Below are 18,515 nucleotides of genomic sequence, written 5' to 3' on the forward strand. Positions count from 1 at the left end.
GGGTGTTGCATCATTTATGAGTTACCAGTGAAGCGTTAAATTGGACTCATCCCCTACACACAAGGGAGGCAGCCATTTTATTAGCTGCACCAATATTCAGCCAATCAGCTCGATAGAAACTAGTGACATCAGAGGCAGACATGACCAATGTATGCAGATCATTCTGATCAATATTGGTTCAAGCATGGCGCCAGATATTAGTCCCGGTTGAATTCGACGCACATACAACTTCATGGCAGTAGGGACCAAAGGTGTCACAAATAGGGACTGGCCCGTCTAAATCGGGGCGGGTGGAAAGTTTGGTGCGGCCCACAAAACACTCGCCACAGCACTGTAGTCTATTAAGAAATTTGCTCTCAGAAAAGTCATAATACAGCACCATCTACTGGCGATGATGTGGTACTACACCACAGCAATACTTGGGCGCACAAAGCACACTTCCTTTCCTCAATTCATCCATGACTGTGCCATACAAAAAAAAGAAAGGATACAAAGCCAGACCCTTGTGACAGCTTCAAATTCATTAAATTACGTTTCTGTTACAAAGCTTAACATAAAAATCATTATATAGTTAAATAATTTTCACATGATGCTCTAAAAAAGTTCTTTGTAAAAAAATATTTACGCCTCTCCTTAACCGCACATGACTACTGACAGGAAACAAGTCAGTATCTAGGGATGCGAGACAAACTTTCACATAAATATGGCAGTGTTCAGCATGTTCTGAATCCATTGCAGAGGAAACATAGCGGTTCCGACTTAAATAAACCAAAACTGCATCATCCACGTCAAAATACTGTACATTGTTTTCTATTTTATTTTTTGGCGCTTTGTGCAAAACAGAAGCAGTAACAAAGTATTTCGAGAGTGATCGGCCGAACAAAAAGCACAAGGCGCGGATTTGGGAGCCCAAATCGGCGGCACTGGGCGACTTTTGCAAGGCAGGTAGGCTGCAAAGAGCGGAAGTTTTACAATGGTCCCCGTGTTCAATGCAAACCCATGTAATTTTCAGCTGCATAAATAAAAAGTCCTGATTAGTAAAACCTCCAGCCTACACTGAGCTATATTTGGAGTATAAAATTACAGGGACCCTGTAGAAATCTGCAGGTGCGGAACAAACCCACCCACCCGATCTGCAACCTTACCAGGCTGCGAGAACCAGCTGTGAGAGGACAATGCAGGGTTCTGGCATTGGAGGGGAGCCAGGTAAGACGAGGGGGGAGGGGGTGACTGCTGTTCCCAGAGTACCTGCATTATTCATGTCCCTCTCTAGTCTATAAATGGATGTCAGACTCCGTTGATTCCTGCATACAACCAACTCCAGCTCGCCAACGCTCACATTAAAGGGCCACGAACACAAAACCACAACCTATTTTAGAACAATAGCTAATAATAACACGAGCAGATATGAATGCAGAAGTCTGAAAAGAAGGCTGTAATCAGGGGGGGGTGAGCATTTATCCACGTGCACCAGACTTCCTGCCTGCAAGTGACTGCAGAAAGACTGAGTGGGGATGTTGCTCATAGCAACCAATCAGATTCTAGCTAGCATTTATCTACTACAGTGTAGAAAGTGATAGCTAGAATCTGATTGGTTGCTATAGGCAACATCACCACTTTTTCTTTTTTAGAAGGTTCCGTCCAGCTAGGTAAGCCCTGATCCACCAAGCTCCTCCCACCAGGAAAGGCAAATGCCCACACCCAGCGCAGACACGGTAACGCACAGAACCCCCCTGCTTCAAGAACAGAATCCGACACACACACACACACACACACAAAGGAGACCTGAGAGACGTTCAGTATGGGAAACAACAGTTTTATAAATATGAACGGCGCCTCCAAGAGGCCAGACAGGGTATTTCTCCTGTAACCGTAAACACAAACGCAATAAATATGGAATGAATAAGTATATCAGGCAATAAGAATCCACCCTGCGGGTCTCCGGGCGTCCAGGCAACTTCAGGAGATGGGTTATCGGATGGAGAGAGTGGAAATGGGACAGATGAGCCCCTGAGACAGGAAGGCCTGAGAACGATACTGGACACGTAACCCTGCAAGTGCCAGTGCTCTGCGGTATTCTTGTGTCCACCAATCGTCTGTCTGATGGGAGGTTCCGTAGTGGTCATTGTTCCGTCTTAGAACACTGGAAACACCGACAATAAATTTGTCCATAACCCAGGAAACGCGCAAGGATCCTGTCCTGAGCTTTCATCCGAGGGTGCCCGTTTATTTGTGGAGGGGGAAGAGGGGGTAGGGAAGGAACTGGCACAGGAATGAGTCACTTTGTCCATTTTTAAATGCCCACCCTGCGGGCCCTCCCATCATCCCACCATAATGCTGAAGCCGCAGTGGAATTTATTTTTCCAGTGGTTCATAAAAGCCCCCAGGGCCAGGGTGACAGGCAGAGGGGGCAGCTTCTTCTCCAGGACCCCCCCCACGCACCACGAACTGTCCACGGACCCCTTGAAAACCATGTTGGCTTTGGGCACATTCAGGTGGTATCCGAAGGCGAAGGAGGTTTCCTGGAGCCGAGTGTTGGCTTCAAACTCCACCCCGACCTGTACCTGGGGCGAGAGAGAGAGAGGTTTCCGTAATATTGTGCAATACACCCTACTTATTTATTTCAATTGACCTTGGACACGACACAGATCTGCTCTGTGGATATACATTTTCCAGCGCACAGAGCTGATCGGTTCTGCGTCGTACACAAGGGCGGCAGACACAATGCACAGAAGGCCACAGGGAATTTAAAGCAATGTGTTGAGTAAGTCCAGGGCCTGCTAGGAGTTTTGGGGAACCCCCCTGGTAACGTTTGCTCTCAATTTAAATGAGCCGTTAATAAGGTCAATGGCGCCAATACGCAGGACTGGAATCAACTCACGGACTTACCTGCTCATTCGCCTTATGATAGTAGCTGGCGTGGGCCCCGCCGTAGCCAACATTTAAAGTCGCTATCCAGTTCTGCGCTGCAAAGAGAAGAGGAAACCAATTAAATAAAGCCGGGTTATAGAGCTGGCCGTTGTGTCAGTAATTAAACGTTAGTGTCGGTGTAGTGGACGGGATTATTCTGCATTTAGTGGCTTTGTGAGACCTTTAGAAATATATCGGAGACTGTAACCCTGATGGCTCGAATGATGCCTATGGTATACATCTAAAACTGCAATAGAAAACCAGTGTCAGCTTTACGCAATGCACAGTCTGGAAACGGTGGGATGTTTTCTATGCAGGTTAAAATGGAAAATAAAGCCAAATATGATTTCTTTTTAAATGGTCATAAGTACAAAGATAGACTCAACATTTTGGCCCTTTAACAGATCACTGAACCCCAAAACTCCTGATATGAAATATGAAGGTCAAATACTTTATTCGATTTTACTCAGACATTCCTTGGCAGCTCTGTTATAAAGAAATATATTGCCTCCCCCATCACTACAAACATCCTCTTTAGGACAGTGTCTTGATAGGATCGGATACAGGTGAAAGAGCCAAGACTGCAGGCATTTTAACTGCTGTGACATACCTGGCCCCGCCCCTGTATTAATCAACCAACCCACACAGTATTTCTGTGAAAGCAAGTCTACAAAACTGTCAGTCACTCTCTGTCTGCTCTGTAAGAGAAGCCTTCCACCCCCAATAAAGCAGCAGACAATTCATTCTCACAGGGGGGGTAGCGATATCATCCCTATATACAAATCTGCCCTGTTCACGTGCTACCTCTTTAATAAAACGCCCCTTGGACCTGAGTACAAGTCATGACAGTGTACTTCCCCGTATAACCGTACCTGAGTATTTTCCCGCTAACGTCAAGATGGCTCCTTCCTCTCCCATCCGCTGATGATAAACCAGTTCTCCGCCAAGGACCAGCCGGGGAGTAATACTCTGCAGGAAATGTGTTACCAGGATCACTGCAAGGGAGGGACAGTAGAGCAGGCAATGAGGGATTGACACTGTGTGGAGCTTATCAGAAAAAAATAGGCATCCTAAACTAGGCTGAGATTAAGGAAGACCATTTTTTTTTTCCTATGCAGACCACACATCCTGCCTTAAAGTTTATAGAAGAACCCAGACCACAGTCTTCAAAAAATACAGTAAAAAGAACCAGATTGACAGGCGGAACATTTGCCGGAACAGTTCACATACCCGATTCATTAATGACATCTGGGTTTCCCAAGGTCAGCGTCCCTGTGCAATCGTCTCCTCTATATTCAACATCTACTTGCCAGGTAAGGAATTTGGAGTGATGAGTCTGGGGTGGAGGAAAGAGGACAAGCATTTTTGGGTAGCGGACACCAGTGCATGCTGGGATTACATTTCCAAACTCTATAACCGCACCCAACAACTTGATTTGACTTAAAACTTACTTTTCACCTTAACTTCTAAAGCTGGGTACACACTACAGGGTTTCGGTCCAATAATCGGCTCAACCAGCCGACATACGACCGCTCGTTCCAAAGTCGGGTCAGTGTGTGCAGTGACACGATGGTCGAAAGTCTGCCCAAATGGACGATTGTCGCCTCATTTGGTTGGTCGTACCATTTAATATTTTCGTTACAATCTCCTTTCCGTTGTGTAGTGTGTATAAACTTCCGTCCAATCCACGACAATCCTCAGATACTTCCTCTACCTGTGGGACGTGTGTATGTAAATTTGTGATGCCTGTACCAGTCCCACGTGGTGCGGTATCCGCACATCACTGACTTGTGTTTTGTATAGATGTGTATTGCACCTGTCTGGTTGCAGAACATTACACTTGTATAAAGCACGTGTGTTATTACCCTTTGCATCTATGTTGGAAACTTATTCATATTTTTAATGTCGTAGTCATACTGGTCCAGTACTTTTACTATCATCTCCACCTCTCTTGGGCTCATTGGATTTGCTCTTTGCTCTTCTTGAGCATCTCCATCCCCCACCTTAACTTTATCAACATTTTTTGGCCCTTCTAGCGCCATCTCTGACTCTGTCTGCGTTTCCATAGCCGCAACCCCCACTGACACCTTCTCCTCACCCGCAACCCCCACTGACACCTTCCCCTCACCCGCATCCCCCACTGACACCTTCCCCTCACCCGCATCCCCCACTGACACCTTCCCCTCACCCGCATCCCCCACTGACACCTTCTCCTCACCCGCATCCCCCACTGACACCTTCTCCTCACCCGCATCCCCCACTGACACCTTCCCCTCATCCGCATCCCCCACTGACACCTTCCCCTCACCCGCATCCCCCACTGACACCTTCCCCTCACCCGCAACCCCCACTGACACCTTCTCCTCACCCGCATCCCCCACTGACACCTTCTCCTCACCCGCATCCCCCACTGACACCTTCCCCTCACCCGCATCCCCCACTGACACCTTCCCCTCACCCGCATCCCCCACTGACACCTTCCCCTCACCCGCATCCCCCACTGACACCTTCCCCTCACCCGCATCCCCCACTGACACCTTCCCCTCACCCGCATCCCCCACTGACACCTTCCCCTCACCCGCATCCCCCACTGACACCTTCCCCTCACCCGCATCCCCCACTGACACCTTCCCCTCACCCGCATCCCCCACTGACACCTTCCCCTCACCCGCAACCCCCACTGACACCTTCTCCTCACCCGCAACCCCCACTGACACCTTCTCCTCACCCGCATCCCCCACTGACACCTTCTCCTCACCCGCATCCCCCACTGACACCTTCTCCTCACCCGCAACCCCCACTGACACCTTCTCCTCACCCGCAACCCCCACTGACACCTTCTCCTCACCCGCAACCCCCACTGACACCTTCTCCTCACCCGCAACCCCCACTGACACCTTCTCCTCACCCGAAACCCCCACTGACACCTTCTCCTCACCCGCATCCCCCACTGACACCTTCTCCTCACCCGCATCCCCCACTGACACCTTCTCCTCACCCGCATCCCCCACTGACACCTTCTACTCACCCGCAACCCCCACTGACACCTTCTCCTCACCCGCAACCCCCACTGACACCTTCTCCTCACCCGCATCCCCCACTGACACCTTCTCCTCACCCGCATCCCCCACTGACACCTTCTCCTCACCCGCAACCCCCACTGACACCTTCTCCTCACCCGCAACCCCCACTGACACCTTCTCCTCACCCGCATCCCCCACTGACACCTTCTCCTCACCCGCATCCCCCACTGACACCTTCTCCTCACCCGCAACCCCCACTGACACCTTCTCCTCACCCGCAACCCCCACTGACACCTTCTCCTCACCCGCAACCCCCACTGACACCTTCTCCTCACCCGCAACCCCCACTGACACCTTCTCCTCACCCGCAACCCCCACTGACACCTTCTCCTCACCCGCAACCCCCACTGACACCTTCTCCTCACCCGAAACCCCCACTGACACCTTCTCCTCACCCGCAACCCCCACTGACACCTTCTCCTCACCCGCATCTCCCACTGACACCTTCTCCTCACCCGCAACCCCCACTGACACCTTCTGTGGACCAATCAGCAATGATGCCAGCAGAGAATGGAGCATTCCATTACATACGAAGGGATTTTATTATTAGGGAATAATTATTGCATTCCACTTTACCAGTTAAATGTTTTTTCCAAATTTTATGTATGGTAATAAACTTCTATTTTATACGAATGAATGAATGAAGAGACAGTGTTGCCTTCTCTTTTTATGCAGCTTTTGGTGTTAACTATAGTGAAAGCTCAGCCCCTTTATGCTGGTATATCGTTACATTTCCCGCAAATGATGCTTCAGTGTGCAGGAAATTAAAATCATTGCTCACGACAACATGGCTGTAAAAAGTCGCTAACGGGACGTCCGCTCTTCCCTTTATCGTCTGAAACAAGGCTGGTGTGTATGCAGTCCATGGACCGAGCGATGGGACCATCGATCGCATGTAAAAATCGATCGGCATAAAAAGTTGGTGCAAAATTCTGTAGTGTGTACCCAGCTTTACTCATATAAAAGGTAGAAGTCTCCAACTGCACCACCCTAATTATGAGCTCATCAATAATGGAGGCCAAGCTCCGGCTCCCGGCTGGTGTCACGCAACAGCAAGGTGATCACATTACCTGGAAAACGGCCTTGGATCGGAGACGTTCGGTGAGAAGGCAGAGGACTTGGGCGTTGAGGCTGCCGGCGTTATCCAAATCTCCGATCAGCAAAGGGAACGTCTTTAAGGATGAGAGGAGGAAAATAAAGTTACAACTTTCCTGGAGACATTTCTCAAACAGATCTGTGTTTGTGCCACGGATTTCATACACGGTTGTAGGACTTTGGTTCTTAATGAGAGAAAAATACAATTTGTTGGGAGGTGCTAGGCCTAGTGTAATACACAGATGTTACCACAATCTGCGTATTAGAAATGATATAAGGGAATTGAATTTATATCGCATCTCTGGTGTATATAACAGAGTATATAAAGAGGGGGGCGGCAAAATGAGAGGGTGGCACCCAAATCGATGTGAGATTATGTAAAATAAATTTAGGGAACACAGATTGTGTATCTGCTTTTGTGGCAGTCAGATTGTGTATGTAATCCAATGTCCGTACAGCGTTTTACAGGCTACACATAACGAACACACTAAAGACACAAACTCGTGGTTTGTAAAAACAGAAGGACCTAATACCTCATTGGGGCCCAGCTGCCGGTCTCCCATGTACTTGGCATTGAAGTGGTAACCGGAGAGGCCGACGGTGCTCATGTGAATATGATGGCTGATCTGAGGGGGGGACAGAAAGGGTCGCAGTCACATCAAAAATAATAATGTCACCTACTATTAAAGTAACTAAGGGCTGGAGTGCGCTGGTAAAGGGTACGGATGGTCAGAGGGTGGATCGATAGAGAGCAGGAGAATGCAGGAGATGTGAGGATGAGGCAGGTAAGTGAAGGGATCAGGGAGACCGTAAGAAGAGATGACCCCAGGCCAAGGTGACAGGGGAGCGTTTAAACACAAATTTCGTATCCCCTGAGTGATTATTGGAAAATTAATAATGTATATGTATTCAATTCTGGTAGAAAAAGCAGCGTCATGATAATACTAACCTAGCTGCTCATGAGCTGATGCAGGCTCTCGTCTATATACTTCTTTGCTAGATACACCTTTTAGCAGAGCATATCTAGCCCTTAACTGTTTTGCATATTCTCAATCTTCGGTGAAGAGTGGGGAGAGCCTGGACAGAGTCCATCAGGAATGGCCGTCCCCCACAACCACCATCTTACGGATGTCAGCAAAATTGAACTTAGTGCTCAACAAAAACTTTGAATTTTAGAAACAGGGGTGGGGAGGACAGGAGTGTCTAGTGGAAAATTACACCCACACGCATACTAGGAAGTGGCGAAATACCCCAGGAGCCCAAGGGAGGGTAGATTTTGGAAAAGGAGAAACGCGTAAGGATGACCAATAGAGCACAATACCTGGAAGTGGCTGCTGAGAATCTTGTTGACGATGACTTTCACACCTTCCACCTGCTGCGGAAACACTTCTGCAATCAGAGATATAAAAAAAACAATCACTGATACACTTTAAGAATGAACACAGCATCAATTGCAGGCCTGTGGCTCTCCAGGTGTTGTGAAACTACAAGTTCCAGCATACCCTGCCAGCTATCGGCTGGGTACCTCCAGGCAAAGCATGCTGGGGCTTGTAGTTTCACAACGCCTGGATCTATTGCCTGTAAAGGTTTACGCAGCCGTTTAATGGGCTGTACCAAGATTCACTGAGAACTAGTGACATCACCAAGGAGCCGAATGATGTAATTGGTTCCTATCGAATTGATAGACTGCATGCTTTAAAATATTGGTTATAAATTTAATTGGCTATTAGCCATTTCCAGGGTTGACCAACCTTTGCAGCTTTTATGCAGCTCATCAAAACTCCCCGGGTTGGGCAACGGCACCGGCCTCCCCCGCATTAACCAGGGCACCTGGGAGGAGGAGACTGCAAACACATTCCCCATACTAGCGGTATCGCTTCCACTATAAAAGGCCAAGGTCTACTGTCCGCTGTCACCGCTACTGGTCTCAGGCAGCCCCGGAGAGCGGCATCTTCCAGCTTCCTCGCTGGCTGGTAACAGCAGAGCTGGCCAAGGACTCGTTCATATCCAATATACCTGAGAGCTGGAGGCAGACACCTGCTAGAGAACAGATAGGGGCAAGGTTATAGGGCCCAGAGGAGAGATGAGACACCTGCTAGAGAACAGGTAGGATCCTGGTTAGACAGCTCAGTAATAACAGAGGAGAGATGAGACACCTGCTAGAGAACAGATAGGATCCTGGTTAGACAGCTCAGTAATAACAGAGGACAGATGAGACACCTGCTAGAGAACAGGTAGGATCCTGGCTAGACAGCTCAGTAATAACAGAGGAGAGATGAGACACCTGCTAGAGGACAGATAGGATCCTGGCTAGACAGCTCAGTAATAACAGAGGAGAGATGAGACACCTGCTAGAGAACAGATAGGATGCTGGTTAGAGAGCTCAGTAATAACAGAGGAGATGAGACACCTGCTAGAGAACAGATAGGATCCTGGTTAGACAGCCCAGTAATAACAGGAGAGATGAGACACCTGCTAGAGAACAGATAGGATCCTGGTTAGACAGCTCAGTAATAACTGAGGAGATGAGACACCTGCTAGAGAACAGATAGGATCCTGGTTAGACAGCCCAGTAATAACATAGGAGAGATGAGACACCTGCTAGAGAACAGATAGGATCCTGGTTAGACAGCTCAGTAATAACAGGAGAGATGAGACACCTGCTAGAGAACAGGTAGAATCCTGGTTAGACAGCTCAGTAATAACAGGAGAGATGAGACACCTGCTAGAGAACAGATATGATCCTGGTTAGACAGCTCAGTAATAACAGGAGAGATGAGACACCTGCTAGAGAACAGATAGGATCCTGGTTAGACAGCTCAGTAATAACATAGGAGAGATGAGACACCTGCTAGAGAACAGATAGGATCCTGGTTAGACAGCTCAGTAATAACAGAGGAGAGATGAGACACCTGCTAGAGAACAGGTAGAATCCTGGTTAGACAGCTCAGTAATAACAGGAGAGATGAGACACCTGCTAGAGAACAGATAGGATCCTGGTTAGACAGCTCAGTAATAACATAGGAGAGATGAGACACCTGCTAGAGAACAGATAGGATCCTGGTTAGACAGCTCAGTAATAACATAGGAGAGATGAGACACCTGCTAGAGAACAGATAGGATCCTGGTTAGACAGCTCAGTAATAACATAGGAGAGATGAGACACCTGCTAGAGAACAGATAGGATCCTGGTTAGACAGCTCAGTAATAACAGAGGAGAGATGAGACACCTGCTAGAGGACAGATAGGATGCTGGTTAGAGAGCTCAGTAATAACAGAGGAGAGATGAGACACCTGCTAGAGAACAGATAGGATCCTGGTTAGACAGCCCAGTAATAACAGGAGAGATGAGACACCTGCTAGAGAACAGATAGGATCCTGGTTAGACAGCCCAGTAATAACAGAGGAGATGAGACAGCTGCTAGAGAACAGATAGGATGCTGGTTAGAGAGCTCAGTAATAACAGAGGAGATGAGACAACTGCTAGAGAACAGATAGGATGCTGGTTAGAGAGCTCAGTAATAACAGAGGAGATGAGACACCTGCTAGAGAACAGATAGGATCCTGGTTAGACAGCTCAGTAATAACTGAGGAGATAGGAGACACCTGCTAGAGAACAGATAGGATCCTGGTTAGACAGCTCAGTAATAACTGAGGAGATAGGAGACACCTGCTAGAGAACAGATAGGATCCTGGTTAGACACCTCAGTAATACACACTACAGCACATTATATTAATAGATAATAATTACCAGGTGTCTCCCAGTGATGGTCAGTGACTTCTACCTACAATAAAGGCTGCAGCTCCAGCTGATAACACCACTGTCCTGATTTCCTCCTATTCATGTCCTCGGGATGACAGCGGCCATCACAACGCCTGGCATGACGTCAGAGGCACTCACACAGGCCTGGCACGGCGGCCATCTTACGTGTGGCACAGGCTGTGGGGGACGTGAAGGTGAGAGCTGTTACCCTGGTAACGGGCTGAGGGAGGGAGGTATAAACGGATAATGTGTCGGCTGTGAATAAAGCGACGTCACGTGACCAGCCAGGACGAGCCCCCTGACCTCAGAGGAACCTTTAAGAGGTGGACCCCGCCCACTCTGACGTCAGCCGACGGCGGCCATTGGCTGTCCTGGCAAGGCCCCCGACTTCCGGCATTGGGCAGTAGTAGTCAGGGCAGGTGGTGGAACAAGGTGTCCCCCGGGGAGGAGAGGGCACAGGAGCGGCCGGGGCCGTCCAGGAGAGAGCGAGGCTGAGGCCTGGGGAGCTCAGGAGCTGATCTATGGAGGAGTGACAGGTACAGGGGATGGGAGGGGGCAGCCTGGGTCCCCCCCCCAGCTGTGTATCCCTATGGGAGGGGGTCATACAGCTATAACATGGTGATGGTAGTATGTATGTGTGTATATATATCTATCTATCTATATATCTCTGACTTCCTGTTGTGGCACTACAAGTCCCAGCAAAGAGCCTCACAGGCCATTCTGGGACTTATGGTCCTACAGCTGCCTGAGACCCACAGATGCTACGCTTTCAGTTTAATCACAACCTTTTGGAGTCCCCTTTGTCCAAAGAGCTTGCAATCTAATATATTGACAACTTGATCGGTTTGGGTATGCAGCCCGTGCCTCTGATTACTCCCAAGTGGATTGTACCACCGGCCGTAGAAAATGGTTTTTAGTTCGGTTATTCTATGCGCTGTTACTGTATGGAGATGTTTAATGGGCTCTTATCTCTCTCTCTCTCTGGATTAGGTCATGTCTCTGTTCCCGCTCGGCCTGATGGAGACAATGCAGTGACCGGCGGAGGATGGCTGTCTGTGGGAGGCCGGGCCCCTGAGGAAAAGTGAGTGATATCATTGTATGGTGCATATCTCCCGTCATTGACATAGATATAGGGACAATGTCCTCCCATCTGGTAATGTCTGAATAGACAGATGCATATATAAATGTAATTTGTTTGCTTACGATTGTCAGAGAACTCTTTTTGAGGTTAATATGGATATATATATATATAATTACATTAAACACCTTAATGAATGAACCTTAGCCTTCTATTGAGCTGCTTGCCCCATCAATGGTTAGGATGTGACTGATGAGCATTACCAAGGGCTTTGATACTTGGTTGGAGATTGGTGAATTTTGGCAGTAAGTCTCCGTTCTCTCTACCCGATTCAGTCTGTTCCTTTGCTTTGATAAAACCGCAGTTAAGTCACTAAATCCACACTCACCCATGTACGTAATTTGAAATATAGATAGAAGTGGCTCAACTATTGCTCAAAGCTTGGGGTATGTTGTAGCAGTATTTATACGGCTCCAGTAGTTGCTGAGGTTTTTAAATTTGAACAATGATTTAACTTGAAGATCCACACACACATCATCTTATAAGTGAGATTCAGTATCTTCGTTTTCTATTTCTACATCAAGCAGCTTAATAGTCCAGTTGCATTTTTATTTTTTACATTCAATTGATCCCCCTGTGGATTGTTTTCTAACCCCCAGGGGGGTCCATTTCAACCACTTTAGAGCAAAGTTCAAGCCCTATCTCTGACCTTGGAGAACAATTGTGTGTATTGTTATGGCTGGTGTTCATACAAAGAGACAATGTGAGGATTGTCTGCTTTCAGATATGGCCTTGGATCTTGTCTAGAATTAATCCAGTTAGAAGGTGCAATGGTGCATCTTGGCCAAACAGATTTAGAGATGGGAGTTGGTACCTGTGTGTGATTCACCTGCATTACTCTGAATACAGCTCCTACGCGGTCTGTTCATTGCCACCTGCATTCATTAGAACTAAACTGGTCTAGCTCCCTTTCAAGGTATGTAATTTATACTGTAAAGCTGGTTACACACCTTTGCAATTTCTGTAATAATTTCACCAACGATTGAAGGTCTGGATGATCATGTTGATTCACGTGTACACGACTTACCTTCAGATCTGTGATCATCATCTCTCATAACCATCTGCTGAAAAGATTATGACTCTGTACACTGTATCATCATCATCATCATTTATTGATATAGCTCCAACATATTCTGTAGCGCTTTACAATTGGGGACAAACATAATAAACTAATAAACAAACTGGGTAAAACAGACAAAGAGGTGAGAAGGCCCTGCTCGCAAGCTTACAATCTATTGGACAATGGGTGTTTGACACATGAGGTTATATCTACATTTGCAGTCGGCCTAGCCAGACTGCAAAGGTAAAAGTGACTCGTAAGCTAAATGATCCTGTCACACAACAATGTTGGTCAAGGGGTAGTTGTATAACGGGTGGTAATAGGGTAACGTAGTAAGGTTAAGAGAGTGGTTGAGGAATATTATAAGCTTGTCTGAAGAGGTGGGTTTCCAGGGAACGCTTGAAAGAGGAGAGTCTTATTGTGCGAGGGAGAGAATTCCATAGAGTGGGTGCAGCCCGGAAAAAGTCCTGTAACCGGGAATGGGAGGATGTAATGAATGTGGATGAGAGACTGTACAGATATATGCCTACGTTGCTGGTGGTCAGTGCGTACGCACTTCCACATTTTCCATATTTGCCCGACATCGATCCATCGCTGATCGTGATTTTTAGGAAGTTTATGAAACCAAATCAACAGATGCGATGTGTTTTGGTACAATACAACCCGATCGTCGAAGCGCACACACTCTTGCGGTATCTGACCAAACGGTTGTGGATCGAAACAATAATTGCATAGGTGTGTATCCAGCTTACAGCAGGGCTGGGCAGATCCCTAGAACAGAGAATCCGGTGCTCCTAAGAAATTACTGCTTCTAAGTTACACTGAGACTTGTAGTTCCCCCCCCTCCCTCGAATGCTGGAGTGCCACAGGACACCTAACCAAACATTGTACTGAGAAAATACCCATGTCAACTGTCAAATGGCTCTTTGGTTTTGGGGATATACTTGTTTTGTTTGAGAAGACGAAATCTTCGAAGCATGTTGACTTTTTAAAATAAGTGACGTTTATTTTATACCGATGTCTCTCTGCAGGCGTACAGCTGAACGCATCTCCTTGGCGTCATGGAGGACAAAAGGAAAATTCAGATCATCGAGTGGGAACACTTAGACAAGAAAAAGTTCTATGTGTTCGGGGTCTGCATGACGATGATGATCCGGGTCAGCGTTTATCCGTTTACGCTCATCAGGACGCGTCTTCAGGTTCAGAAGGGGAAGAGCCTGTACAACGGGACGTTCGATGCCTTCGTGAAGATTTTAAGATCGGAAGGGGCCCCAGGTTTATACCGGGGCTTCTTGGTCAACACCTTCACCCTGATCTCCGGTCAGTGCTACGTCACCACCTACGAACTGACCCGCAAGTACGTGTCGCAGTACACCAATAGTAACACCGTCAAATCGCTGGTGGCTGGGGGATCGGCTTCGTTGGTGGCCCAGAGCATTACCGTTCCAATCGATGTCGTGTCTCAGCACCTTATGATGCAGAGAAAGGGGGAGAGTATGGGGCGGTTCCGTATACACGTGGCAGACGAGAAACAGTCCATGATGTTTGGCCAGACGAAAGGCATTATCTTGCAGATCTTCAGGACTGATGGTCCGAAGGGTTTCTACAGAGGTTATGTGGCCTCTCTGCTCACCTACATCCCGAACAGCGCGGTTTGGTGGCCTTTCTATCACTTCTACGCAGGTAGGTGCATAGTTGGTTACTAGAACTTACTTGAACAATTTCTGAAATTTCAGGGTGCCTAGAATTGTCTGTTGAAGACTCGGAGATGCACTGTTGCAGCTATTTGACAGGCTGTGAATAACTGAATATTTTGCAATGCATGTAACCATGGTAACAAACTAGATAGCGCTGATGGTTTACATGGTTACAGGTGTTGCTAAGGAAGGTCTGTTATTCACAGTTAATATGTCAAATGGCAGCGGTAGTGCTTTTCTGTGTCTTTAACCGCCAATTCCGGGCAAAAGTCCCTTTTCAGGTTTTAGTGTTTATTATGAAATGCCCTTATACACTGCCTTAAGTGGGAGTACTAATGAGAATATTCAGTAAGATGAGTCATATATAACATAAGTTGTTTTCAGAATGTCATCATGTTTCCACTTTACAAACAAAAACCTAGAGGATTTTAAATGCAATGTTTAATTATTTTACTGTGTGACTTCCCAATAGGCCATCACTATCATCATGTTAGTGCATCCTGTCACTGGTCCCTAGTGACTGGATAGGCTGCACTCTCAGTGATGTCACTGGCTCCTAGTGACTGGATAGGCTGCACTCTCAGTGATGTCACTGGTCCCTAGTGACTGGATAGGCTGCACTCTCAGTGATGTCACTGGTCCCTAGTGACTGGATAGGCTGCACTCTCAGTGATGTCACTGGTCCCTAGTGACTGGATAGGCTGCACTCTCAGTGATGTCACTGGTTCCTAGTGACTGGATAGGCTGCACTCTCAGTGATGTCACTGGTTCCTAGTGACTGGATAGGCTGCACTCTCAGTGATGTCACTGGTTCCTAGTGACTGGATAGGCTGCACTCTCAGTGATGTCACTGGCTCCTAGTGACTGGATAGGCTGCACTCTCAGTGATGTCACTGGCTCCTAGTGACTGGATAGGCTGCACTCTCAGTGATGTCACTGGTCCCTAGTGACTGGATAGGCTGCACTCTCAGTGATGTCACTGGCTCCTAGTGACTGGATAGGCTGCACTCTCAGTGATGTCACTGGCTCCTAGTGACTGGATAGGCTGCACTCTCAGTGATGTCACTGGTTCCTAGTGACTGGATAGGCTGCACTCTCAGTGATGTCACTGGTTCCTAGTGACTGGATAGGCTGCACTCTCAGTGATGTCACTGGTTCCTAGTGACTGGATAAGCTGCATTCTCAGTGATGTCACTGGCTCCTAGTGACTGGATAAGCTGCATTGTCATAATGAACCTCACAACACTGTGTGTTGTCAATTAGTGCACACTGAAAACTGCCATTTATTTCCACTTTGTTTTTTTTTTTCCTTCGACTTTACCTGGTATAGGCACTTTATTTCTACTTTTAGATGGGAGGTGGGGAAATTATTGGTAATATTAACAATTTTCCAAGTCGCTGACATCTGGTCTGTTTCTCCTAGAACAACTATCTCGTCTGTCGCCCAAAGACTGCCCTCACCTTCTGCTTCAGGCCATCGCCGGTCCGCTGGCGGCCGCCACCGCTTCCACCATCACCAATCCTATGGATGTCATAAGGGCTCGTGTGCAGGTAACGCCCACTGCGCCACTTAGATTACATCTAGGGTGTTCATACACTAAATACCTTCCATGCCCTCCGCAGAAATATTCCTTGTGCGAAGTGGATGACCGGCTGGCGGTATCTTGTGACTTTACCATGTAGTTGTACAGTGTAAGACTTGTGTCAAGGAGCTTACAATCTAGTGGTGTAAAGTAGAACCCTGAGCCAAAGCGCTAACCCTTTAAGACAGGGGTTCTTTATAATCTAAATCCATCTCCATGTTGTTGACTAGTATGTTGCTCCACCCCAACAGTGCATGTTTTCTGACCAATCAGAAGTCTGCGAATTTTGAATCCAGTTGTATAACAAGATAGTGGGAGATGGTTTGTCTGACTTTCTGCCGTTCTTCATGACAGGTGGAAGGCAAAAACTCTATAATCAACACGTTCCGGCAGCTGATGGCAGAGGAAGGCCCCTGGGGTCTGACGAAAGGACTCTCCGCCCGGATTATCTCCGCCACCCCCCTCCACCATCGTGATCGTGGTGGGCTACGAGACTCTGAAGAAGATGAGCTTACGGCCCGAGCTGGTAGACTCGAGACACTGGTGACGGTGTAGATACACCACCATGGTACTTTTTGTATATTGGGGTGACGGAACCCCACGAGGAGAAACCCAGACGGAATTCATGAAATTTGTATATTCCGCTTCCACTGGATTTTACACAATTGTGTATATATTTGTGTGTAACATGGACAAATGTTGATGGACGGTATATTGTACATGATGTGGCTTTTCTTGTCTTATCAAGACACTATAAACCACTGCTGCTAGACTACACTGGGGTGTATAGGGCCGTCAAGGATGAAACCGCCCAGCATTCCGCCAGTGTCCGTTTCGGATTTTCCCGGTGATTGTGGTAAATCCCCCCTCTTCCTTTATTTTCCTGGGGAAAAGTGGGACGACATTGGCCTTCTAATTATTTTTTTATTCCTTATTTAAAAAAAGAAGAAAAGGGTCTTTAACATTTTAGAAAGAACTATAGATTTTTTTTTTTATATATATATACAAAGCTCTATTCAATTTTATTTAGCATAATTGCCAAATCCTAGAGGGGAGTTTACGCGTGAACAAAGCCCTAACAGCACGTTTAATAGTTTCCTTAACTTGGAGCTAAAATGGTTTCTGTTCCCGCTCTGCTGAAGGACAGGTGGGGGGGGGGGGTTATTAAATTTTTTATTGTTCTTTAATGATGGTCAGTTCGTCCAGAAAGCACATTGTTATCTGCAGGTTAGTAAACTTGAGGTCAATCAGATAACGAGTAAATCCGGCCAGTCCTGCAATGACCTTTTAAGTATTTGTGAGACGATTCCCGCGTGGATCTGTAGGTGTGTATTGAGCAGACCCGAGGAACGTGCAATCCTAATAATTGGTGTATACCTACTGTACGCTGGCCAATTTGGATAAAGACTCCAGAGCTCTTTGTATTTTAAACCCTAACCCTTCCTAAAAAAAATTAGCGAGATGGAAGTATTATTACTACATTTTCAACGATTAACCTGTTGGCCTCCATACCCTTTCTAAATACAGATGATATTAACATTTTAACATATGTTGTGTTTCCTGCAATAAACCCTCTTTTCTGTGCGTCATTAACTGTTAAGTTGAAAATGAAGACTGAAAAAAAAAAAATACAGTGTGACCTTTTATAAATAATATTACTGTCATCACTCTGGTGGTCTTCTGTGTGCGATTCATTCACACTGCAATACAGGAAAACACAAGCACAAATTGCGTGATTGGGCGATCCTGGCTCCACCCACGCTCGACGGCGTTTGCATTACATTGCGGTTTAAGATTAAACGTGCTTTAAAGCAGTATTTTTATATCTGTATGTAGCCTTGTAGGGGAGCGAAAACTTCTATATAGAATTGATTTGGTTATGTTAGTGGTGGCTATGAAGGGCTAGATCTTATTGAGGTTTGGCCAAAGGTTCTGTTTGTATTGAGCAATAGTCCCCGTTGCAAACGTCGCTACGCCTGCCAATGTCCTTCCTCTCCGCATTACTACGGGGAATATATTTACATATTTGTATGGCTTTTAGTATCTTCTGTTCCTTTGCTTTTAATGTTATAGCATGTGACTATATTGACTGATCTGACCCCTTTAAAGATTAATATATGAGTATTTCACATGAGGAGCTTTGGTCTGTACCTCCTCAAAGAAACGTCAGGCTTTGGAGCAAGGCA

The 18,515-nt window shown here is 46.9% G+C and overlaps 2 protein-coding genes across 4 annotated transcripts; one reads left to right on the plus strand and one right to left on the minus strand.

Annotated features, from left to right (window-relative positions):
- Window positions 1–1,800: 1,800 nt before the first annotated feature.
- Window positions 1,801–11,230, minus strand: TOMM40L (translocase of outer mitochondrial membrane 40 like). Of its 3 annotated transcripts, none has more exons than XM_075192474.1 (9): window positions 10,840–11,230; window positions 8,840–9,125; window positions 8,410–8,477; window positions 7,622–7,714; window positions 7,064–7,165; window positions 4,141–4,246; window positions 3,783–3,905; window positions 2,890–2,966; window positions 1,801–2,564 (listed from the first exon to the last, which is right to left on the minus strand). In XM_075192474.1, the coding sequence occupies exons 2-9, from the start codon at window positions 8,949–8,951 to the stop codon at window positions 2,322–2,324; spliced, it is 924 nt and encodes a 307-aa protein (XP_075048575.1). In that variant the 5' UTR covers window positions 8,952–9,125; window positions 10,840–11,230; the 3' UTR covers window positions 1,801–2,321. The 3 variants fall into 3 exon arrangements, with proteins under 3 accessions (XP_075048575.1, XP_075048574.1, XP_075048576.1); XM_075192473.1 differs by having other exon boundaries at window positions 8,840–9,128; XM_075192475.1 differs by lacking the exon at window positions 10,840–11,230 and adding an exon at window positions 9,245–9,323 and having other exon boundaries at window positions 8,840–9,128.
- A 1-nt stretch (window position 11,231) lies between these two features.
- SLC25A44 (solute carrier family 25 member 44) lies at window positions 11,232–17,984 on the plus strand. Its single transcript, XM_075192472.1, is given in 6 exon segments — window positions 11,232–11,387; window positions 11,842–11,932; window positions 14,081–14,732; window positions 16,170–16,297; window positions 16,684–16,788; window positions 16,790–17,984. Coding segments are annotated over 4 exon segments (942 nt in total). The 5' UTR covers window positions 11,232–11,387; window positions 11,842–11,932; window positions 14,081–14,110; the 3' UTR covers window positions 16,877–17,984.
- Window positions 17,985–18,515: the final 531 nt, after the last annotated feature.

The sequence above is a fragment of the Mixophyes fleayi genome, chromosome 12 (assembly GCF_038048845.1).
Source record: "Mixophyes fleayi isolate aMixFle1 chromosome 12, aMixFle1.hap1, whole genome shotgun sequence".
NCBI lineage: Eukaryota > Metazoa > Chordata > Amphibia > Anura > Limnodynastidae > Mixophyes > Mixophyes fleayi.

Coding starts and splice junctions, on each gene's coding strand:
- TOMM40L (XM_075192474.1), bottom strand. CDS start 8,951: ATGGGGAATGTGTTTGCAGTCTCCTCCTCCCAGGTGCCCTGGTTAATG. Junction 4,247..7,063: donor GATCCAAGGCCGTTTTCCAG/GTAATGTGATCA, acceptor CCTCCACCCCAG/ACTCATCACTCCAAATTCCT. Junction 3,906..4,140: donor AGATGTCATTAATGAATCGG/GTATGTGAACTG, acceptor CCTCCCTTGCAG/TGATCCTGGTAACACATTTC.